At 37.0% G+C, this 25,992-nt stretch overlaps 1 protein-coding gene across 4 annotated transcripts in view; it reads right to left on the reverse strand.

Moving 5' to 3' along the window:
• UHRF2 (ubiquitin like with PHD and ring finger domains 2) overlaps nt 1–25,992 on the reverse strand; it is a 93,341-nt gene that overhangs the window by 14,171 nt on the left and 53,178 nt on the right. For 3 of the 4 annotated variants that reach the window (XM_087742746.1, XM_087742745.1, XM_087742744.1), the window contains exons 5-9: nt 20,970–21,079; nt 13,383–13,569; nt 9,332–9,455; nt 8,835–8,942; nt 4,785–4,889 (exon numbers count right to left, since the gene is read on the reverse strand). In XM_087742746.1, coding sequence (XP_087598872.1) covers nt 4,785–4,889; nt 8,835–8,942; nt 9,332–9,455; nt 13,383–13,569; nt 20,970–21,079 — 634 coding nt within the window. The remainder of the gene's footprint in view (nt 1–4,784; nt 4,890–8,834; nt 8,943–9,331; nt 9,456–13,382; nt 13,570–20,969; nt 21,080–25,992) is intronic. The other variant, XM_087742747.1, reaches the window with a different exon arrangement.

Below are 25,992 nucleotides of genomic sequence, written 5' to 3' on the forward strand. Positions count from 1 at the left end.
ACAATAGGTTTTTGAGACAACATTTTTTAATTACAATTGTCTTTGACTATCTGTTGGAGATCACTGATTAGTTGTTTTTCTGAGGGCAAAAAATCCTGCAATCTGTATGAGTAATTTAATTAGCCTACTATAATCCTAGTTAAAGCAAGGCAAGGAAAATCTTGCACATCTAAAAGACCTGCACTTAATATGTGACTTTCATTTATCTCTCTCTATATAATTAGAACTTTTTACTTTCATCCTTCTTTTATTTCCTGTATTTAAATAAATGATTCATATCATAATAATTAATTTTTATAAGTGTTCATGTGAAAAATCTATGAAGTCCAGCAAGAAACTCATGGTTTGACACAACAAAGACAGTATAGTTATGCTGATCCTTCAGAATTTTATGAAGGGAATAGATTGATTATACTCCATATATTGCACTAATATGACTGATGTCCCTTGAAAATGTATGTATTTCAGAAAGAAAGCATCTCAATATGTTAGGCATTCACAAACAGAAACCAAGGCCTAAGTCCTTGACCTAAGGCACTATTCCAGACAGAACATTTCTTGGAAAGCATGAAATATAAAAAGGAGCTAAATGGTGCTTTGCCAAACATTGGCAACATTAATTTCTACTTTTTAACCTGCTTTTTCGTTGTGTCAAATGGGTTCCCCAATGCTTTAGAAAAAAACAGATATGCAAATAAACTTTGGAAAAGCACAGATAGGAGCAGTATAAAGACAGATTCCACATCCCATTATGAAAGAAGCTGACAAATAGGCAGACAAGACTACTTTGACAGATGTAGTACTAGCAGTAAAAAAAATGACAAAAAGCATTTGTGTAACAAAAAAGGCTTTTCAAAATGTTAAAGTAATTCTGAATATAATGCAGGTACGGAGGAGACAATGAAGTTCAGAAAATAATGCATGAAAGGTATTTTTTAGTATTAATTAGCATTTTGTATGGACTGATAGCTAACAATATGGAATAAAAGAAAAGATGGAGAGGAGAGCATTGCAGAATAAGAGCTGTCCTGCAAATCTGAAACACTGGTAAGAAATAAGTATTAATGCTACTGCCCTACAAATTATGTAAAGTATGTCCTTAGTATTGGAGGTAACAAGAGTGGACAAATAACACACCTGAGTGAAAAGAAAGATCTTTGGTAGCTATTGTACAGTGAGATACTCAAATTTTTTCACATTACGTTGGAGCTCCAAGCAGGTCCCAAACCAGTAGGGCGCCTAGACCTTGGAAACGTGATGGCTTTTGAAAGCAGCAAGTTCCATGGCACCAAGCATCAGGTTTTCAGCTACATACCCAATCCAGGTGACTTACAATAGAGAGACTCTCAGCGTAATGCCTGTAATGAACTTGTTATTTTGGATTCGTAGTACTATAAAACAGAGATGGGAAAACCTGAAAGGAACTGTTCCCTTGGTAACACAGTCAGCATGGCAGGAAATTTATATAGGGTACTACATCTCTTTTGTACCAGGGCTCACACTGGATTGAGATGATGCAGGTAAACACAGCAAACTGGTTAATAAAGCAGCAGGTCATACAAACATATCTAGGCAAACTGCTAGTCACAATGGTCTTTGGATATAAACCACTTTGACTTAGACATGAGGCTCCTATTGCCACTTGATTTGGATTTAAAGCCATTTAACTATGCAATTCACTACAGTACTGGCACTGCACCTTTGGCACTGGTGGAACTGATAAAGTGCTTTCACTGTGCAATGCACACTAAGCAGAGGTTCTGAAATGCCATATCCTCATCACAGGGCTCAGGCAAACCTAGTGAGCTAAATACTGTTTCTATGCAATTGGACTATTTCAAACAAGTGGCATAACAGTTGTACCTTGGAACTGATTACTCCAACACAAGATTAATGCAAAGACACAGAACATTTAAAATGGACAGCAAGACATTTCATGAAGTGGTTTGTGAATGCTATGTTCCAGGCACTGAATGGGTTTGGTATAAAATAATCAACGAACCTAAGCAACAGGTATATTTGCCTGGGGTCCCTTTTCAGTCATTAGAGATGCTATTCTCTTTTATATCAGAATCTTTTACAAGAGGATGCGAATGATCACAGAAGATATTATTCTCCCAAGATATTCTGAATCTCAGTTCAGAGACTTCCCATATGATCCTATATGCAAAAGCACTTAAAGAAGAAACAATCTTTGTTCAGATTAAACTAAGCACACCACACAATTAATTTACCATCTTTACAACACTACCTCAACCTAGCAGAAACATGGATCTTGAAACTTTTGAAAATAAACAGCAGTTTTAACCCTGATACATAAAAACAACGACACAAAATAGGAAGGCAATTTTTCAACACAAAAGTGAAATTTCTTCAGCTACTTGATTTGATGAACAGACAAGTCAAAAAACTTTTATCATGAACACTATGACTGTACAATCACTGTTAATGTCCAATATCTAGTTTTTAAATGTTAGTCTATTCTGAAATAATTCCTAGATTTTAAATTCCTGAAAGACTTCTCAATTTCTTCACCTAATGTTCCTACTATGGTTACTATCAAGAACAAGACCAGGAGATCAGCGACATTAACATATTCAAGACTCTAAAGCTAACTATTGTAATACTGTATCTTAAATAGGTAAGCCATGTAACTTGTCGCTAAATTCAAGGTTAAACTTTTACAAGAGAAAGATTAATGTGCAAACATTTTATACGCATGTAATTAAGAATGAGGTTAAGCTTCATATGCAAAACAATTTCACCCAATGCTCATTTTGTAAACTATGACTGTACCCCTTCTCAATCTTGAGGGCAGATCCTATACTGACAGAACTCATTATTGACCACTCCAATACATCCAGAACATCTCTACTTGAGCAAAGCTGCAGAAAAGTCTGGGTGTGCAGGATTGTAAGTTTCCAAAGGCACAGCATAAAAATGGCATGACCTGAAAGCTAGACAGTGAATTCTATTTCCTGCAATATATTTTTGCGATTATTTTACCCCAACAATGAACTGTTAATTTAAAGCCACAAGAGCATTAAGATGGCACATGTCAGCAGTGTGCATAAATAGCGCACAAAGTTTATAAACGTACAGTAAATAGTCTTTCAAAATGTATTTATTTCTCAATTTTGTAAAAAATTACACACAAGTACCTAAGTCATACCACTGAAATTCAAGTAAGAGTCACCTCTCTTTTCTTGTTCTCATACAATAAAGTGACTAGATTTGAGCAGAGGATTTTATCTGAATTTTTATTTAAAAGTTTCATTCCTGGAATGACATACTGTACTTAGGATACTTGTAAGTCCAGAATTTGATTTTTCGCTGGAAATTCTGATAGGAGTTTAATTTCAACCTTTTCCAAAAAACAGGGAAAATGAAAGTAAATCGGGAAATAAAATCTGGAATATGAAAAAAGAACTGAAGAAAAACTAATTCCAAAAATGCACCTGGAAAAAAAAAAACTTCCCCTTTATATTGTTAGTTTAGGGAACTGCAAAAAGGCTGACATTCATACATGACATTAGGGTATCTTCTGGAATATTTCTCCCCAACTATGCCTCTTCAAAATTATATGTGTCATCTAGACTATGACAGTACTTAGGTGTCCACAAAAAAACATGATCTCATAATCACTTAGGTGAACTGGGAAAGACATGCAAAGGATCCAATTAAGTTTATTAAATATTTTCAATTGAATAATTACAGCAGCAGAAATAAGGAGACATCAGTATCACCACCAAAAAGAAAAAAAAAAGGAGTCTGCAGCATCCCAGCATAGCAGGTACAACTACTGAGCAACAGTATTCTTAGGATCCACTGGCTAAGGGTCCTAGATCTTGGGGTGGGGTTGACTCTAAGGACATAGTACTGTATCCCAACACCAAGTACCTCCTCACGTGACTTGTTCAAAAACAGACACAGACTCCTTCAGCGGCAATACTCTGCAGCAGCAGCAGCTGATAGGTGCATTCTGACATTACATTCTGATGCTATTTCAGATGCTTATTTCTTTCTCCAGTGCCTTTTTCCTTGTGATTAACAGCTATGCATGTTTTAAAAAAATTGCCTGCTTACTGCTTTATCCTTCACCTGATGCGTGATTCAAAATTCCACCTGATGGAGCAGAACTGCAGGAAGGCATGTACCCTGTGTAAACATTATTTAATTGCAGAGAACAGTAATCTATTCATAAATGGCGCCTTTGGGGATCATAATACAAGAAGTAATTCCTAAGTAATTCCTAAGAAGTTCTGAAAGTGCCCATCAGCAGGAGTCAAGAACCTTCAGAACTTCACAGAATTAAGTAACACGTACCTTTTATTCTTGCTTCATTAAAATAAATGTATCACATATTTAGAAACACAAAAAACCCAAAGGAAGAGGCATTTATCTGTCTTGAAAGCAATAAAAATCATGACCAAAGTAGAACATAAAACATATTACTTGCATATCATTACACTATCAGATTTTGAATAATACTAAATTCAGACTCCAAAAGTATACTGAAATTTAACTACCCTAAAGAATGTCAAATTCAGTTGTAATTGAGGTATTGTGCTTGAGTGTAAGTATAAGTGTAGGCATTCTTTAAGAAAGATTTGCTTACATATTTCTCCCAAAATACTTAAAACTATTCAGTTTGTTACCAGTAGTAGTTATTTTTTTCACGGTCATATTTGCATTAGTTTTAGAATCAACAACAAACATAACTCTATCTTTACAAATTTTGATATATTAGAATAGCAAAAACATTGCTTGCATAAATGACATACCACTTCATCTTCAAATCCTCCAGCTAATACAAGTGAATAAGCTCCATCATTACTGCGTCCATGGATTCCACCCACATGTGGTCTGTGAACACCTGCTTCACTCACCTGGCAACAGAAAAAAGCCAGTTTCTAGCATTTTTTTTCAACCAACCAGCCATCTACAATCACTTTCAACAATCGACCTTCTGCTTAAAATATTGTACAAGGGTGTCTGTGTAAATACTTAATGTAAGACTGTCACTACAGGTGAGAATGCCACCTGTTTTTAAGGAAGAAAAGCTAAAAGTAAGGACACCCAAAAAATGGAAGGACAATGTAGGACAGGGGTGACACTGGAAGATGTAAAGGTACATTTTCTTCATTGGGAAAAATCTCCACGATTCTTTCCATAAGCAGTATTTAAGACTGTACTCACTGCTACACTCCACTCGCAAAGTCATTTAGAACAATCCAAAGCAGATAGAGATGTACCAGTTTGGTAACATTTTACCGTTCTCAACTAAGGCAGATCACAGTGACACCTGTGAAGATCATTATGTCAGGTACTATTAAGATAACACACTATAAATGTGACCAACTCAGAGGAATACTATCCCACTGCCTAAGGAAACAGAAGAAGCCATTGCAACAACATATGGATCATAAGCTAGTTCTCCAACCAGGATAACTCTCTAGTAATGAATGTGCAACTAAGCTGCAACCAGACCAGCTGAGAGATGCAGCTGTACCATAAACTGGCAACATTATTGAAGTCTGCTGGAACATCTCTCCCACAAAAATTTATTTACTAATTGTTTCAAACTACCAAATTATATTTTTAAAAAAACAAACCCTTTATGAATAAAAAAGAGGCTGTATATTAAATCATGAATTTTCTCAGTACGTGATGCCAAAAATACTATTGACAGAATGAAGGTTTCCAGCAGAAAACCAATTAGGATCCTTCTTCCTAGCTTCATATCTTTCTTCAGACCTTGACTTCGCCTGTTTTTCTCATTCTGCCTCTGCCGCTCCCGAACTCCTTGTCCTAATCTACACTTCTAAGCAACTTCCATGAAAATTTACATTCTTCTGCGTTGTCTTGTACTGTCTGTGAAAGTCTTGTACTTTCACAATACAATACATCAGATTAAAGGTCCAGCTGGCCAAAAATGCTGTCTCTAACAACAGACAAGAGCTGTGCATGGTATGAAAACTATGCAAGGACACAATGATGCCTCCTTGCACAATTTCTCAGCACCCAGCTGTCTGTGGCTCAGACTTCCTAAGCTACTTAAAACTTGGATCCATAGTATCCAAGAGAGAAGAGTTCACAGTAGTACTGTTTGTCATATGAAAATACTACTTTTTTTTTTAATGACCCCTTTTTGCATTACAAAAGTATATATATTGGTCCTTATCACTTTTTTCCTACTGTACATCATTTTATAGCCATCTACACTACACCACGTTTTCAACATTCTTCCAGAATGAAAAGTCTTTCCAGTTGAATGAAAACCATTCCATTCCTTTAATCATCCTGATTGTTGTTCATAATAACATATTTTATTTTCCTAACCCTTCCTTTCACAAAAATTTAACACTTGATTTATTTTTTTGATCACTATTGGGTCTTAAGTTGACATATTTACAAAATTAGCTATTAGAAGATCTCTTTCCTAAATAATAACAAGTAGCTGAAAGCCCATTACAAACTATATAGTTAGAACTGTTCCCCACGCCACGTTTACTATCCGCAACAACTTAGCACTCTCACCTAACTTTATCAGCTATTTGCCAGTTTTTCCAGACCATTTATGAGTATGCTGAATAAAAAGGCCCCACTATTGCGCTCCTCTTTCCTGTTATATCTAACATCCTTTCATTCATTCCTCCCTCCCTTCTTTCATTTCCAGGTTTTATCAATTAAATTTAGGTTTCTGGTAGGTGATTCACCCCAAAGATGAACTCTGGTAAGTAATTCATGCCAAGGATGCTCTTCAGATGCTCTCTCCAGAAGCAATACTTAGTCAATTTCCTTCTAGGAAAAGAGAGTTTGTGTCATAAAAAACTACGCAAATCAGAAATAGACTACAGTCTCTAAATTCTCATAGATTTGCTGAGACAAACTCATTTCTCCTACAAAAGTCATATGAGAAACAAAAGTGTAATTTACCTTTCTATGTAGAAAACATTTCAATGTTTAAAAAAAAAAGGACAAAGTATTTCATTTGTACCCAAAATTAAATAATTATGTAAAAATGGTAATTGCCTTTTGATGTCAAGTCCACACACCTATATATAAAAATTAGCATTCTCTGCTTAATTTTCTGACAAAAGCAGTGCTCTAATTCTGTTCCTTTTTCCTACCAGTACTATAAAGATCTGAAAACTATTAGCTTTTGTGTTACCAATGGAATTCCTAACAAAAAGGTGAACTAATAATTTAAATTATTGTGATTTCAATTATTGAAGAAGTGAAAATAAAACTTGATTTTGAGATTTTGAGTTTGCACAAGTGATTTTAGAAATTCTTGCTTATGAGACTTTACTTAATCTGGAAGCCAACAAAAAGATGACTATTATTTTAATTCCTTTCACAAAAAAGTTCTTCAAACACAGGAGAGGTCAATGAAATATCCCAAAGAATCAAAATTGAATTTTCCTCTTCAGCAAGTCATTTTGCATCAAAGCACTGGTATGATGAACAGCACAATTCTACATTACAGATTGCATTTGCTTTGTCTAAGGCTTGTACTGATGGTAGTGTTGACAATGGACATCAAGGGAAGAAGGGACTGAAAGAACTAGTTTAGGTTTCAACTGCTTCACTGTGATTTCTACTAAGGAGAGAAACTGAAAACTGTTGCTAAAGGGTAAATGTCCGCTGCTAACCATATCAGCCTTAAAACTTGCATGGCCTTCCAAATCCACAGTTCTTCACACAGTACTGGAAGACACCACCATCAGAGGAAAATTGCCTGCTAAGTGTTCTCTTGTACCAATTGAATAATAAAACATCTTTCTTCTCATGAGAAAGCAGGTGATGAAAAGTTCAGAAAACAAATCAGAAGAAGGTTTTGATTCTTGCCTTGCCCCTCCTCAAGCAGTTTAAAAAAACCTGTTTCTATTCTTCCAAATATGACGGAAAACATTCAATTACAATCCTTCACACATGCAAGAGAGAAGGAACTAAGCGATTTTGAAAATAAAGAACTATGTATTTCCCCAACTAAAAACAACAATAAAAAAATCAAAGATAAAACAAAAATCAGTGCTATCAGATAAGGCTGGGGGAAAAGGAAGTAAGTAAGTTTGCCGTTTGCTGGACACTTCGAAACCACAGGAAATCAGTACTGGCACAAAATGAAGCTGTCCCATCCTCCCTGCTTTGTTTTTTCCTGCCCCTCTGAGTATTGGCACTGTGCTTATACAACCAAAATTTGAAATGGACTGGGAAAATTAACTCCCCTCCTACCCCAGGTGGGATTATTTTCTGCCAGGTTTTTTACGAATCGAATTTACCATACAGCCTAAGAAATATTTGCAACAGAAAATGAGACAGTGCAAGAAAGAGCAAAGGCTGAATGGACAGCTAATTTCAGTAGCAGTACAGGCTTACACTGGTTTAAGCTGTTCATCAGCCTAAAAGAATATTTGGACATCCGATATGTATGACCAAAAAAACCAACACGGACTCAATTTACAGTGGTATCATCTAACGTTTTCAAAATCTACAGTCTACATCTCCTAAGTGGGATAATCATTTCATGTGAAGTACACTTCAGAAAATACTTGACTCTATCCACTAAGTATCCCACTTCTAGAATTTTAACATGTGTCATTTGTTTATCCTAATGACAACAGACTTCTTATTAAGTTGTATTGTAAAATCAGTATACTGCAATTTTCACTACTATCAGCATCACTGCCAGTATTAGAATCATTATGTATTTGCTTTGCTTAGTCCTGGTGAAAATGGCAATTGTTAATCTAAATTTATTTTAGTGCCCAACCCATTCATCATTATTCTTACCTACTTCAACTACAGCTAAGACTGAAACAACATACCTGAACTCTGAATTTCCAGGTTGTCCCAACAGGAACACCAGGTATAGGTCCATAATGATTTGAAGGAACAATAGTGCATTCCTTAGTGCGACCAACACAGGCCATGCCCTAAAAATATATCAGACAAAATGAATTAGTATTATAATATTGAAGACTATTTGCAAATTCAACACAGATACCACAAAATCTGATCATTATAACAAACACAGACTTTAAAATACGTTAACAATTGTTAAAAGGAATGTTAATTAAGTCAAACGTGTTTATGGGTTTGGGGGAGGGATCAGGGGTTGTTTTTCTTTTTGTTTTTACCTCTAGTCACCTTAATAATTCTTCCACTGCTTTAACTGCCAGTAGATGGGGGGCAGGATTAAACATTGTCTTATTGTCTATGCAACCCAGTACTGAATCTTGTGTAGTGCATATATAAGTAGAATTACAGATGTAGCACATACATGAACAATCAGAGCAACAGCTATTTCTAAAATACACTCTACCTTGCCCCAGTCTCTCTGGCTTTCAGTACTGGCAGATGGCATCTTTGCTTTCTTTTTACTCTGTTTGAGCTTTTCTCCAGCCTTTACAACTTCATTAGAATCATTTTTGCAGGAAGGACAATACCTAAAAAAAGGTTTTAGTAAATTCTCAATTACTTCATAATAATGGCAATACATTTCTTGTAGCCAAAATACTGTCAATTTGTTTACCTTGACTGAATATTTCATGCTAGCAAACATATACCAGTCTTAAGCAGCTGAAGCCTACGGCTTAAAAAATGAACCCAACATGAAAAAATATCGTCAACTTTTAAAAAAGGGCATTTCAATACCTTTGAAGGTAGAGTGCTAGAGCCAAAACATTTAACTATTATTTCTCACATGGTATGTGAGAGGTCCCAATGTCTCCTGTATTCTCTCTTCATTCTGTCCTCTTTCATTTAGATCATGTAAAGGAGAAGATAGCTGAGATTAGAGTACGCTGCTAACCAGTACTCATGGTTTGTTTCTACGTCCTGCCCACTCTACCCTCGTTTTTTGCTTCTAGTGCAATAAATTTCACTGCAGGCAGCTGAATATCAAACAGAGCCAAAGTATCATGTAATGTGTGTAGACACATACACACATACAAACACACATGCATGGACACGCACACTCACTCACTCACACCACAACACTAAAGCCACTTGGAATATAGCGGAGACTCACTGCAGCTAAGACACAGCATCCTGGTAGGAAAGCAAGAGATACTAGTATGCAGTGACTATAGCAGAGAGAGAAAGGGAGTACACTGTTCGTTCTGCTGATTCTAATAACATTTTTATCCCACTCCAGGAACGCTAATGGAAAGGCAATTGTCCATGTTTCTGGCTCCCATGGGCAGGGTGTGGCCCATATGTCACTAGTGGAGGAAGCCTGATCTACACTAACACTGATAACCTAGTTTAGATAACTACCAATAGTACTACCACTACTACTGTTTTGGATTTAGTAATTAACCTTTGTATGTGGATATGAATAGAAGAATTAATGATTAATGTCCACAGGAACAGATTTCACTATGTCCATAAAGCTGTTGAACCATTAAGACAATGAAGCTATGTAGATAAAAAGAAATTAAAAGTAACACAAGATGCTGAAATTGTCTAAGACTTTGAATGATATTACAGCTGTTTAAGAAAAAGTATGTAATGACCAGTTAAGAGAAGGAACACGACATAATGCATAATTCGCAAGGTGAATTAACTATGGCAGTCCCTGCTTCTTGACAGAGTAACCATATTACCTTAATATTTTTCAAACTGAGTTTTGTATGGAATATTAAATACTGTTTCACATATAGAGTTGTTTAATCTCCAGAAGAGAAACTTACCATCCTTTCCCAAACTACAGGCTTAGTCCCTACAGACAGTTTCCCAAATTTTACACTATAAAAATACTAAACAGAAATTTTTCCACTTCTAAAACAAAAAAAAATCTGTCAAAAAGTTAAGGATCAAACAGCCATGACTCTTTTCTAGTATGCAAGAAGAAGGGAGAACACAGGCCTCCTCTTTGGTAGGAGACACTGCTTCACCTAGTGCAACTGCACTCCTTCTACATATGACCAAGCACTAAGACTGCACAGGGCTGGCATCACTAAGTATCCCAAAATTAACTGTCACAAGCCAGCTCCACAACAGTACCTCTCCCACCCAGTGACTTCATCCACGGATGCAGCTATCTACTTACATGCATAAATCTTAAGACTCATATTGTTACACAGCAAACAAAAACAAGTTAAGAAGCTTGACAGCCATTTTTCAAGACATTTAAATTATATGAATTAAACTTCTACTATTTGTGGAAATTCATAATTTTTTGGCCAGAAATGTAAGCGGAAGGGTCTAAAAGTGCACTTAACACATGACCTGAGGGATGCTGTAGACCATGTTGTCAGCCAATTTAATTCTTGTATGGTCGTCTACAGAGCACCAAATCTTCTCTATGGAAGAAAACACTCCTGGGGACGTATGCAATGATATTATATACGGCTACACTTTGAAAAAAATTCTATTCTTCAAACTTTCTCTGTAACCCTCTGAAATAGAAGTAGAATAACTCATAAGAATGTTTCATAAGAAGCTTTTGAAAAAGAATGGATGCCAGTGAAGACTAGAACACTAATACCTAATCTGAAAAATCATCTGAAGCACCCAGCAGGCCAAGATAATCTTAGCACACTAGCCAAACCAAAGACACACTGATGGCTGGTGAGATTTCAGTATCAGTATCCTGACGTGCCTATCAAACTTTCTGTGTATTTGAGGGTGTAGAAGAAACCAAAGAGAATAAATTGTTTTCAGGGTAGAACAAAAGATTTGGGGGTTTTGTGGGAGGGGGTCACTGACTTGAAGCATATGTATTTTCTTTATCAGAAACTTTCCTGTGACTAGTACTGGAAAACAGATGGACTTGGAGTTGGAGTACTGGATTAGAGCTGGTTCTGAGAGTAAGGGGCAACTGACGAACGGATGGACCAAACAGATGTGTACTTCCAGACAGATGGTCTCACTGAATATTCTGAATGAAGGAAGTCAAAAAAGAACTCCTCAGCTGCTATCGCCAAAGGTCAGGTGCAATCAGGTAAGAATACTGCTATGGATTGCAGTCAGTAACAAACCACTTGAGTGTTGAGAATGGTTTCCAACATGTGACATCAACTCACTTATGTTGACAAGTAGTAGGAAGCAAACTGTCATGCACAGAAGACTAGTCTGCCTTGACAGTAGAAAACTTGGGGATAGTTCAGACTAACATGCTGTGTAAGAAACACTGCTGAATAAACGCTGTAATCATTTTGCATGTGCAAGAAGTGGAAGGCACGCAGACAATATTCAAATAAATGCTATTTTTAGTTCCAGTGACCTATACACATTTTTAGTAGGTACTGAAAATATTTTTTAGATAGTGTTTCAAGCCAGCAGAAATTTCATGGGAAAAAGATCAGCTTCCAACAACAGTATCCCTGTGGCCAAATGTATGCACTGAGAAACACCTATCAACGTTAATGGTCTCAATCACTAAATCACACATTGGCATAAACACAGGAGTTCAGAAAAAACACAATGCCCCAGAAAACACACAGACCATTAGGCACTGACCAATAAACAAACCTACTAAGACATCCACTGTGGTATAGGAGATTGAGTTATTTATTTCCAGAGAATGTTAAAACTTCCGAAGCACAGATTTTTACATAAAATTTAATCACAAGGTCCAAAGAGATTCTATAAAATGTATCTATAGACATCTTAGACATTTATTGATGTCTATGTAATGGAAAACTTTATTTGAATAAAGTTCTATATTCCTCATTTATAAAGGATAAGCATCTCATGTAAGTCACAGGCAGGTGCTAAATACGAGCAGTGTAAATTGTAGATAGCTAATAAAGACAAAAAATAGTACAGAGCCCAAGATAACTTAATGTGCTGCTAATGGGCACATGCAGATTCAAAATACAATTATCTTGATTTAACAATGCCAGTTAGCTTGGTTTTCCTGCTGGCAGAACCAGGGACAGTAGAAATGAAGAGTAGCAAGGTGGTAGTCCTCCCAGAACAGGAGAAATGAATGGAGTAGTGGCAATGAGAAGATACAGGAAGGGCACAGGGGCAGCAACAGGCACAGAGGATGAAGGGAAAGAGAAGGGTAAACATAAGAGAATTGTTCAAGCAGTGAAGCTTGAACAAAATCAAAAGGCTGGGAAACAACCACTGGTGATAAACACAATCAGATCAGATAATATCACAGAAGTTCAAAATGAATAAAGTGAACATACCAGTTTTGAAACTCCGTAATGGCCATTAAAGCTTACAACTAGTCCTTTGTGAATGATTTAAAAGAATTACCTTGACAGAAAACATAAGGTTTATATAAAATAGATGGATGAAAACCATAGCAGAATTTAAAAAATTCTTCAGTATTGTCTGTCACAAGGTGCACATAACAAAAAGGCAGCATGTATAGAATGGCAATATAGATAAGAAAATCATCCTTGTATATTTACCAGTCCTCATCTTCTGGTATCTTGCTTAAGGGGGGGTTCAGGCAGTATATATGATAAGCCATATTACATTCATCACACAGGAGTTGCATGTGAGCATCCTGTTTTCCACCACACAAATAACACGAACAAAACCGGCACTCCTTATCTGGATCAGCCCTACAGTGCTTGCATTCAGGGCCACTTTTTCCTGTCAAAAACAAAGAAAAAGTCAAATGCCATGTATCTTAGTGCATTACTGTATCTACAGGAAAAAGTTATTTCTGCACATGAACACTGCCCTCTTGAAAATGCATTTTTCTTACAATGAGGTATTTGACTATCTAGGCTAATGGGATTTCTTCTGCTGTATAAACAAGCAGTAAAGAAAATTACTAACCAGCAGCTTCTCTTATTTTCTCCCCTCCTGTTCCCAACATGCCACTTGCACACTCTCCCTACATATGGAGCCTCTCTAGTTGGAGTCTTCTTAAATAGAGCCAAGAAGAAATTCCAATTAGGTAACTGCTAACAGTCAAATAAAGATGACACTACAATTTGGAACAGCTCTCTTCCCCTTAATTAAATTTACAGTTGGATATAATAATTAGTAGTCTGAGACCACAGACAATCCCAAATTACCAGTTGTTTCACAGCAGCGGTTTAGTTTACACACAAAGAAACACTAACTTTCTGTTTCAGCTCACTTGGAAATTTGGACCCACGAACCCCACTATGAAAAAAAACCACTGGCACTGGTTCCTCAGTCAGGGAATAAGTGCTTCTATACAAGAGAAAAACATTTAGTAGTCTAAACTAGATATGAAAGAGGAGAGGGAAGAAACACTGAATATTTGTAGCATAATTAACATTTACAGGAGAAATGTTTGAAACAAGTAGAAGGTCCAGAGAAATGAGAGAAGACTTCAGAAGATAACTTGATTACAGCCCAAAGAATTTTAACATTATAAGAAAAAAAATCATTGATATGTTCTGTGCAAAAGTCATCTAGAAATGCCATGGAAGTGAATTTGAGCTTAAACTAATCTACTACAATAATTAATAGTGTACTTCCAAACTTCTCTGGAAATAGTATTTTATCTGGAAGAAGTAATTGGCTTTGAATCAGAAGACAAGGAAGACTAGAAAGACTATTTGAGAGTTCGGAGCTGGAAGTAGGAAGCTGAGATAACAGAAAGAACATTTTTCTTGAAGTTTAGAATGGGCCAGAAAATGTTCTTTTGAGTACCACTCTGGAAGAAAAAAATAACCACAGGGTACAGAAGTTCAGAAACTGGAACAGCTGGAATACCAATACTTGGGATAAATTTTCTTTAAGTCCATAGGCAAACTATCTGAGGAACTTCTGAACTGTTTGACAATGTCTATTCAAAAGGGCAACTGGCCTAGAAGGACAGTGTGATAAGGACAGACAAACTTACCCCTGTCATAATCTTTGCCAAAAATACCCAGAAGTCATTAGCTGTACAAAAAATAACAGTTTCATTTTCTCAGACAAAACCTTACTGAATATGTCCATGATGTCACAAGCAAGTTCATTAATAAGGAATTTGAAGAGCAGCCCCACTACAAAAATGAAAACAAACAACCCCCGCAAACCCAAAAACCCCTACAGCCTGTCGGAGGCATCATGAACACCAGATTCTTCCACAGGTGCTAAGCAGACAGAATATTGGACAAAAAGAGAAAGGCACAAGCAACAAACCATAATATTTAAGAAAACATTGCCCGTTCCAATGAAAGATTTAACTCTTAGGAAAACAGAATTTTTTTCATACTAGAATTTTTCACAGAAACACAGAATTTTTCATACTAGAAACACAGAATTTTTTTCATATTTCATAGAGGAGTTCTGCATACTTTACATTTTTCCTAAGCATACTGAGAAGGAAAGGAATGACTAAGGGTTTGAAGAAATCCCAGCCCCTTCCTGTTGAGGAAAAATGTGCCCTCCCAACTGAATACACTTTACAGAAAATTTGATCCACATGGATAAGATACTAGTGTAAAATCTCTGTGAAGAGAAACTCCAGACTGAAAGTCTTATAAGAAAGGGGGACTGGAATGCCAAGTATTGTGCTGTATGTGTCTTTCTGGAGGGCCTTGAAGAATACTTTTATCTTCAAAGGTGGAAGCAACTAGACTTAGAGAGGGAAGGGCATGAAGTTTTAAGTAACAAAGAATTGTCTCTACACCGATGCATGTAGCGTGGGTAACAAACAGGAAGAACTGGAAGCAACGGCACAGATGGAAAGCTATGATCTAATCGCTATCACTGAAACTTGGTGGGACAAATCACATGACTGGAGCGCTGCAATCAACGGCTATAAACTGTTCAGGAGGAACAGGCAAGGGAGGAGGGGCGGGCGATTTGCCCGCTATGGACTGACTGCACAGAGCTGTCTTTGAAAAACAGCAACGAACAGGTTGAGAGCTTGTGGGTGAAAATTAGACACCAAGCCAACAAAGGAAACCTCATGATTGGTGTTTATTACCAGCTACCTGATCAAGGGGAGCCTGTTGACAAAGTGTTCTTACTTCAACTGCAAGAAGCATCACACTCGCAGGCTCTGATCCAGCTGGTGTGACACTTCAGTCAACCCTGACATCTGCTGGAAAAGCAGTATAGCAAGCTGTAAGCAGTCCAGGAGACTCTTGGAGAGCACCAAGGATAATTTCTTAATCCAGCTGACAGACAGGGGAAATGAAGTCCTTCCCACTGTAAGAGATCAGGTTCAAGACCATCTGAGGAACCTGAATATACACAAATCCATGGGACCCAATGAGACACACCCCAGGGTCCTGAGGGAATTGGCTGATGTAGTTGCCAAGCCACTCTCTATCATATCTGAAAAGTCATGACAACCAGGGAAAGCCCCCAGTGACTGGAGGAAAAGGAATATTGCGCCCTTTTTTAAAAAGGGTAAAAAGGAAGATCCTGGGAATTATTGACCAGTCAGCCTCACCTCAGTGCTCAGTAAAATCATAGAACAGAGACTCCCAGAAGACATGTCAAAGCATATGGAAGACAGGGAGGTGATTAAAGACAGACAACATGGCTTCACCAAGGGCAAATCATGCCTGACTGATCTAGTGGTCCTTTATAATGGACTGAATGCATCAGTGGACAAGGGAAGAGTTGTCATTTACCTGGACTTCTGTAAGGCCCTTGATTTGGTCCCTCACAACATTCTTGCTGCTACACTGGAGAGAGATGGGTTTGATGGATGAACTATTAGATAGATAAGGACTTTGTTGGATGGCCACATCCAAACAGTGGACGGGCTGTATCCAATGGCTCAATATCCATGTGGAAACCACTAACGAGCAGTGTCCCTCAAGGGTACATACTGGGACCAATACTATTTAATACCTTCATCAGTGACAGAGATAGTGGGATTGAGTGCACCCTCAACAAGTTTGTGCATGACAAAGCTGAGTGGTACAGTTGATATGCCTGAGGGAAGGGATGTCATCCAGAGAGACCTTGACAAGCTTTAGGAGTGGGCCCATGTGAACCTCATGAAGTTCTGCACAGGACAATCCCCAGTATCAGTACAGGCTGGGGGATGAAGGGATTGAGAGCAGCCCTGAGAAGAGGGACTTGGGGGTACTGGTGGACAAAAAATTGGATATGAGCCAGCAACGTGCACTTGCATCTCAGAAAGCCAATCATACCCTGAGCTGCATAAAAAGAAGCGGGGCCAGCAGGTCAAGGGAGGGGATTCTCCCTCTCTGCTCTGCTCTTGTGAGACCCCACCTGGAGTACTGCATCCAGCTCTGGAGCCCTCAGCACAGGAAACACATGGACCTGTTGGAGCAGGTCCAGAGGAGGGCCACAAAAATGACCAGAGGGCTGGAACACCTCTCCTATGAAGAAAGGCTCAGAGAGCTGGGTTTGTTCAGCCTGGTGAAGAGAAGGCTGTGGGAAGACCATATTGTGGCCTTTCAATACTTAAAGGGGGCTTATAAGAAAGACAAGGAAAGACTTTTTACCAGGGCTTGTAGTGATAGGACAAGGAGCAACAGTTTTAAATTGAAAGAGGGTAGATTTAGATTGGATACAAGGAAGACGTTTTTTATGATGAGTGTGGTGAGACACTGGAACAGGTTGCCCGAGGTTGTAGATGCTTCATCCCTGGAAACATTCAAGGCCAGGCTGGATGGGGCTCTTAGCAACCTGATTTAGTGAAAGATGTCCCTGTTCATTGCAGGGGGGTTGGACTAGATGATCTTTAAAGGCCCCTTCCAACTCAAACCATTCTATGATAAGAAGTGCTAGAACACTGTAGTTTGAATTTTTTTTAAGAAAAAAAACATAAAAGCTGAAGAATGTAAAGAAAGAACCACTGAAGAGGGAAAATTGCCAGCTATAGATAGATGGTCTAGTGAGATGTACTAACTGGCAAACACAAGGAGCAAATGTGTAAAGCTACCAGCAGTGGTTATTTTACAAAGCCTCAAAGGCAAAGGTCAGATACACTTAAAAAGAAAGACAAAATCTCTCGGTGTACTGCTTCTACCAAAGTCTAGCCTAGAATACTTATCTGCATACTATCCAAATGGTAGTAATCTTCTAGTTTAAAACTTCTTTCCCAGGGTTCTTTTGAAGAGAAAGGAAACATTGTAAGACTGCTAAGGAACAAAGCTGTATATTTTCCAGCACAGCCAGGAAAAACTCACAGTCTGTCCAAGGTGTCAACACCAATTCAAGTCAAGTCAGACTGAAGAAATCCCAGATAACGGGTATGCCCTTTGAAAAATTTTAACAGTGATGACTGAGCACTCCCTAAAGAAACTCACTAGTCTACCTCATCCAATAAATAACAGGCAAAAAAACCCTGCATATTTTTCTGTATCTCTTACCACCACAGGTTGTTTAGGTGTCTGTAATATCCTGTTTTCAGTTACAAAACCAGTTTCTTAGGTCAAGGGTTAGTAATAGTATTTTTTTTTTTAAAGAGGAAAAAAGCAAAAAGGTCTGTATATTTTAGCTCAGTTAAACAATACCTGGAGTTTTCAACTTTCTTCAATATGCACACAAACTACAAACTGTCATTTTCATGACATGTATTTAATTTTTCACATTTCTGCTTTAACCATGTCATAAGGCAAATACACTGATTATATCTGCACTATTGGTCATACGAAGACAGGTCTGTTCACCCCTACCAACAGTGCAGGGTTTAGTAGCATGTATCATTTCATATTCTCTTCTTTTGCAGGAAGAGTTAGCTCATGCTCATAGCAGAAATTTGGATTCTGATGGAAGTAATATGTATTGATACCTAGGTCTAACTTCCATTTTGCATATAAATATTTGAAATATATTTACAAGTATGTCGCTTCTTAGTTTTCTCATTTTCTAATATAATCTTCTCATAGGTTTAGCCCTACTCTTTTCCTGGGCTGCAGAATTTAGATTTCCATTAAATAATTTTAAAATAACTACCTTATTTTTAATTGTAACTGCTAAATGTATATTGACACGTCATAGACATTTTTATCTAATCTACACATACAAAACCTAACTAATGTATGGCCATGCTCAAGGAATAACAATTTTTCTGCAGAGGTAGCCTACATTGTTTGTCTGATGAAGATTATTTCCAAAGTAGGCATTCTATCTTTTGGAAAGAACATGGACAGTAGCTTAATATAGACAAAAATACAGTCAGTGCATTTTCTGATTGTGCTTACAATAATCTCACAGAGTATTTAAGACCAATTAATTCTTTGAATTTCATCTGTCATTATTGTAAAAAAATCTTCAGCTTTTCAAAGCATAGAAGCTAAGGTAGCTGTGTGTGTGTTTATAGACATATGCGGCAACAAAGCCGGTGAAGGGTCTGGAGCACAAGTCTCATGAGGAGCGGCTGAGGAAACTGGGGCTGTTTAGCCTGGAAAAAAGGAGGCTGAGGGAAGACCTTATTGCTCTCTACAACTACCTGAAAGGAGGCTGTAGCGAGGTGGGCGTTGGTCTCTTCTCCCTAGTAGCAAACGACAGGAGGAGAGGAAATGGCCTCAACTTGCACCAGGGTAGGTTTAGGTTGGATATTAGGAAAAACTTCTTCACTGCAAGGGCAGTCAGGCACTGGAACAGGCTTCCTAGGGAAGTGGCTGAGTCCCCATCCCTAGGGGTATTTAAAAGACATGTAGATGTGGCACTTAGGGACATGGCTTAGTGGTGGACCAGGCAGTTAGGTTTACAGTTGGACTCAATGATCTTAAGGGTCTCTTCCAACCTAAATGATTCTATGATTCTACAATAAATAAATACTCCTGTCAGATCAAATGTTGCCACTGTAGACAATTTTGTATAGTCATCAATATAGTAATAATACATTTCCTTAACACACAATTTTAAAAATTAATTCACTACACAGTAGTTGCAGGGAAGAACTAAATGAACTGTAATAATTTTATACGTCCTTTAAAAGTTTCATAAACAATTAGACTTGCAAAATAAGTAGGTATGTAAATGCAAAGTAGTATCTGTAGGTTTTTAAATTTCTCATACTACAATTTTTTTAAATAAACACGTTTTAAGATATTGCAAAAAATGTTTAATGTGACCAAGAAAAAATAAATAGAATGGATGGTTATTTTTTTTGAGTAATCTGAAGAAAGTAAATCACAAATAATGAAAAATTAATTGTGAGAAGTTCATTTACAGAAATTCACATTTTTACTTTTAAGAATACCACAGCAAATGGTATTTGCTCCTGTAAGAAACAGTGATTTTTTAGATGATGGCAAATAAACTAGTAAGCAGACGAGTTCTTGTGCACCGAGAGCTACATACAAAGGTTCTGAAAAATTGCTTTGGAGTCAGGAGTCTAATATATATGAATATCTAATACCTATTAGTAGAGCTGCAGTCCAATCTCTCAGTGTTGCTATCACAAACACTTATCACTCCTTACTTTAATATATTTTTAAACTTAGGATAAAATGTCACACTACTTTTTAGATTAGCTACCACTAACTCCTTCCTGTGCTTGTGGGGAGGATGAGGAGATATGGCATAGTTATTTTTTTAGATGGTCATGCAGAGCCAAATAATAATCCAAATGTTAATTATCCCTTTTTTTCATGGTACAAGCAGCTTTGGCACAAAGTTCCTTATCTTTTTTTTAAAAAAATTATGATATAGTGACAGGGTTAAAGTGCATCATTACAGACTGATTCTATCTTTTATATTTATTAATTTATTAAAAGTTTAAAGGACATGTCAATTGCAATAGCAGTTCTGGTGACCTGGTCACCTGTCTAGGAATTTAACTGAGACTACGAATTCATTCTCCACAGTTCATTTTGAACGTTATCAGCTGTTCCCCTTTTTCCCTGCTTGTGACTGATAGCACTAAGATGCTATCAGTTTCTGAATACGTCAAGTAATACAGCCACCTTACAGTAAATATACTTTTAGAACAGAAATCTAGAAAGAATTATATTATAAAGAATTATGTTATTACTTTCCTGAACACTGAAAACAATTATTATTACCTCTGCATGCTGATCCTTCTATTTTTTAATAGAAACATCATTCAATTTGTATTTCTATTCAAATAATTAAAAAAAGCATACTTTTGAAATCTCCATCCCCAAATGTCAATGGATAGGCTCCTGGCTTTTCAATCTTGTACATTTCCTCTATAAAAAGGATTTTACAATCATTTATTGTGTCTTCTGGGCCTCTGAAAAACAAAAAGAATAAAAAGTGCGTTCAACTTAGTTCCTCAGACCTAGATCCTGTACCTAATGAATCTTAAGCAATAAGATAAAACTAACCAGCATCTTTTTTTGATCACTGATGGGATACTTTATTTCAATTCACACACAAAATTCAGTCTAGTACTGTGACCTCTAAGAAAACCAAAACACATACTTAAAACTTGCATAAAGAAAAGACTACTCCATTACTCTCAGATTACCTGGCAGCTCAGTATGTCCTTATTGACAGCCATCCATAACTTTGTAATTCTGCTTCTAAAACCTCAAAATGTTTTTTTGGCCGAACATAGCAGACCAGACAAAGTCATATCCACTCGAATACAGGACAGCAAACATTATTATAAAAGTATAGTGTCAGAAATGAACCAGAAACATGACTTAAAAGACACAATAATAGGTACTACTTGGAACCCACACAGTAAGAAAAGCAATAGAAAGCTTCAAGAGCCGTTCTATGACTTCTAAATGTTTTGGAAACCTAAAACCCAGCCTTGCGAAGACACATACAATACTGGATTACATACTGTGAGTAGTCCTGTTAATGTCAGGTTTCAGCGCAAAATCTGTTCACCGTATCTCGGTGACGAATACTCCATGACTGCACAACGCTAATACTGAAAGACTTCTAGAGAAGGATTAGGATATATTAAATGTAGAGTAAAGGTTTTCACCTCCTCTTATTATTATCTCTTTGTATTTACTAAAATTCTAGTTCATATATAAACGTAACCAGGAAGAAAAGGCCATAAAAACCACCAACAGTTTTAAAACACTCCCTTTTCTTCCTTTCTCAGGATGATATTGTGCCTTCTTCAGCTGCCTGTTCTCCTACCATTTTCAATTTACTACCTAATCTAGAACTAAGTAGGAATTTTCAGTACAACCCATATTGGAAGTATTAATTACTGAACATAGTGTCACTGATTTCCTTGAATCACATGTGTCATTGCTGATTTCAGAAGTGAGCAGTTTGACGGGAGAGAAAGGAATTTACTAGCTGGAAAGCTTTATTTCTTGCAGGGTGAGACCCAGCTCTTAAAAAAAAAAAAAAAAAAAAAAAAGAAAATCTGAAGGAGATTTGGGTTTGTTGAACTTCCTTCCTCTTCAAAAGTTAATCTAATTCTATTGCACTGCTGCAGTCCCTGTTTTGGTTCTAGAAAAACACTTCAAAATCTGAAACTACACAAGCAATTAAATGATACAGATCCCAAATACCATAGCTTGAATTATTAAGATTATAAAGTTTAACATTTTACCAAGACTGTGATGTTTATAGTTAAAATGTCCAGTAAGCATCCTGCAAAACAAGAAATAAAATAGATTTCTTTCCTCTTTCCTATATAGACATCAGATGTGCTAGACATAAGAAAGAAGTAGTAGCACACAGTCAGCCTAATTCCAAGTTAGGAAAGAGTGATGATTATACAGTTTTTTGAAAGCTTTATTATGAATGAAAAAAACAAGCTATTGTATTGGTTACTGTTCGGTATATGAAGGAGGTTGTGCACGATTCTGTTAAGCAAAGGCGAAGTGCACTGCTCCATTGAAAGTGTCTCTTCAGAAGCAGGGAAATAATGAAAATGAAAAACTGTAAAGATAATGATTAAGTATTGCCACACTGGAAAATATTTTCCAGGTGAAGAACGCCAGTAAGTTAAAATGCTATGTTTCTTTCAACTATTTAGAGTGTAGAAAGGCCTGAGAATATGTCTGAATCAGGTCATCAAGTCTTCCAAGCCCTATTTGTAGGATACCTGTAAAAAACAATCACAGAGATGACTTGAAAATCCTTTTGAAGAAAGTCAGCAAGGTGGCATATCCCTACAAAAAGATCTAGGCTGCAAAACTAAATCAAACTATAGACCGGTAGGGAAACAAGATGTTAGGTCCATATTAAATACAGATAACTGTAATAACAGAACACCTCCAGAAACACCAGGCTTCAGTCTGGGATCTGTTGCTTTCCGGTCTACCTCCTTGTCTACTCCCACCACATCCCTTGCCCACAACTTCCCTTGTGCTGCCTCCAGTTCTTGGACTCTGCCACATGCTGGCTTAACTAAGGCAGAAAAAAAAAATAAGCCAGGGGAAAAAAACACAGGCAACAAAACACTTTTTGGTGGCCCTGAGCACTGCCATGTTTAGGTGTCCATGGAACTGGAGTTGAGAGGACTCTGATAGTGTCTTGATTCACTAATAACAGCTGTTTACTTTGGCATCTGTATTTAATTTGACCTTTCTTTGCAGTTTTTGGAGGTAATAAAACATTCCCCATTGTTGGTCATATGCATAAACAGCAAATGCTAGCAAATTTCAAAGATTTGGAATATTTCAACAGAACATACAAATACTACACCAATGCAAATACATCCATCAGATAGACAACAGTTTGTTTTCCTGACCAGCAAAATCATGTATTTAAGATAATCTTAATTCGCACAATAGGGGGCAATACTATAAAGCAGTTCTGGCCATGGTGGGTAACACCCCTCAGATTTATTTAGATTTCCATACAGAGCAGTGAACACAGAAGTCTGATTTGGTGCACCTCAGTCTGCATAAGACTGCATGGTCCAACCACCTACACTAGAACGCTGGACACCAGCTTCTATTACAACAAAGTATGCCTCTGACAACATAAGATTATGGAGATAGTCTGTCTCTTCTCCCAAGTAACAAGCGATAGGACAAGAGAAAATGCCCTCAACTTGCGCCGGGGTGGTTTAGGTTGGAGATTAGGAAACATTTCTTCACTGAAAGGGTAGTCAGGCATTGGAACAGGCTGCCCAGGGAAGTGGTTGAGTCCCCATCCCTGGAGGTATTTAAAAGACCTGTAGATGTGGTGCTTAGGGACATGGTTTAGTGGTGGACTTGGCAGTGTTAGGTTAATGGTTGGACTTGATGATCGTAAAGGTCTTTTCCAACCTAAACGATTCCATGATTCTAAATTCCTCCAGCTGTTACCAAATCTCTACTTAAGGCACAATTTCCAGCTTTGGTTTAAAGTGAACTATTGAACTAGAAAATTGTCCCTGAAACAGACAGAAGAGTACTCACAAGAATGACTACCCCTCTAAAACGACTGTGCGTGCCAGTACACCTCTGCAGGGAAGGTGATAGTGGAAGCTTCTCTCTTCTGCAGTAGCATGCAAAGATACTGTGAATTATCTATAACATATATCCATTAATTCACAGTCATAGAAGCACAATACATTCAAATGTAGAGAGGACAAATTGTAAACATAATCTCTGGCAGGAAAACCAAATGAACAAATACAGATTGAGCTTCTCAAAGCATCAAGGTTTCCCTGCTTATTTTCTGTACCTTAGAGAGTCTTTTCATAACTACCCTATACTTTTTGTTAGTCCTAGATTATTTAAAGTTAAAAACAAAACAAAACAAATCTCCTGACACTCTTTAATGCTATAAATCTAGTTATGTTATGACCTTCCTTAGCTATACCACTGCTTGCCTGCCTATCCAGCTTGATTCCTCTAGGACTTATTTCTAACATAACTCAAAAGTCATGAATCCATTTTAAAACCAAAATACACAATTAAGCCTTTTTTCACCTAAGTAATGTGAAATTTTATATTCGTATAAAAATACATGTATTGGTTTGTATATCTGTATGCCTACAAAGCAAAAGATAAAAAATAAACAAGCACACCTTAAACTTCAAGCACATTTGTATGGAAAAGTCAAAATAGTCACAGAAGTTGAGTAATACGTTGGATATTAGAAAGCATACAACTACATGTGCATTTACAGAAAATCTGAAGCATAATTTATTAAGTAAGTTAAAACCTTGTCAAGAAACAATAGTGACAGTCTCAACATAGCAGCTACGAACATGACTCAAAGTCCAGTACACTTCAGAAAAATTTCAGCATATTTGCAGAATGTATTTTTCCCCAGTTTTTGCATCTTGCAAATCTTCAGTGTGTGTGTTCTAAATACACTATCCCTATTATGAGCAAAACTGCATCCAGGAAAAACTTGCAACATTTCCTCCCCTCTCTCTACCCTGCCTTATTGTTTAGAGCAGTTTAACTTTAGTTTACCCCCTTTTTTAGTGCATTTTCTCCAGAAATTTAGAAAGCAGTTGTTTAAAAAAAACCAACTTTTCATCACACGTAATTCTCTGCATGCAGTCTTTATACAAGAAGGAAGGTGGCAAAGTACCATAAAGCTGTACTCGCAAAACTACAGATGCTTGTGTTACTGCTACCTGTATCTTTCGGGAACAAGCCAAACCTGAGGTCAGTAGAATATTTATTAGGAGCAAATTCCACTGGTGTCCATTTAAACTATTAAAATGACTTTTAACTACACTGATTATCACATTGTTTTCTTGAAAGATACCATGAAAAGATTTATAAATTGGTTCAATGGTGTTAGGGTTCCAAAAGGCACCACAGCAAAAAGTTTTTGTGAAGTATGCAGAAGCATGGATTTTTATCATCAACTTTATTACAAAAAATGACGTGTATATTATTTCAACCTCAAAGTGTTGAAGTGCAACATACTTTTTTTATATAACTAGGTCAATAAAAAGAAATCCTCTAATACTAGAAAACAGAGAACTCTCAAAATAAAAAAAGTAAATTCAGTTGCGTGAAGGTAACAACTCGTAAAAGCATGATTTTCTCTCATAGCATTGCAATCCTACTGACATAAGCAATACTATTTCCCTATCTAGATGGAGCTGATAAAATAGACTGAACTAATAATTTCTGTATCACATACTACGTCATGGTAGACATTCATTCTCTTTTGGGCATCTCCTGTATTTTTCCTTTGGGATAAGGGCACTCAGAAAGCAACTTCCAGACTAAGTTTTTCCTAAAAGATATCCAGTATTTGAACCAGAGA

This window comes from Nipponia nippon, unplaced genomic scaffold (genome assembly GCF_047370975.1).
Source record: "Nipponia nippon isolate SJK-2023a ecotype South Korea unplaced genomic scaffold, ASM4737097v1 scaffold_8, whole genome shotgun sequence".
Taxonomy (NCBI): Eukaryota; Metazoa; Chordata; class Aves; order Pelecaniformes; family Threskiornithidae; genus Nipponia; species Nipponia nippon.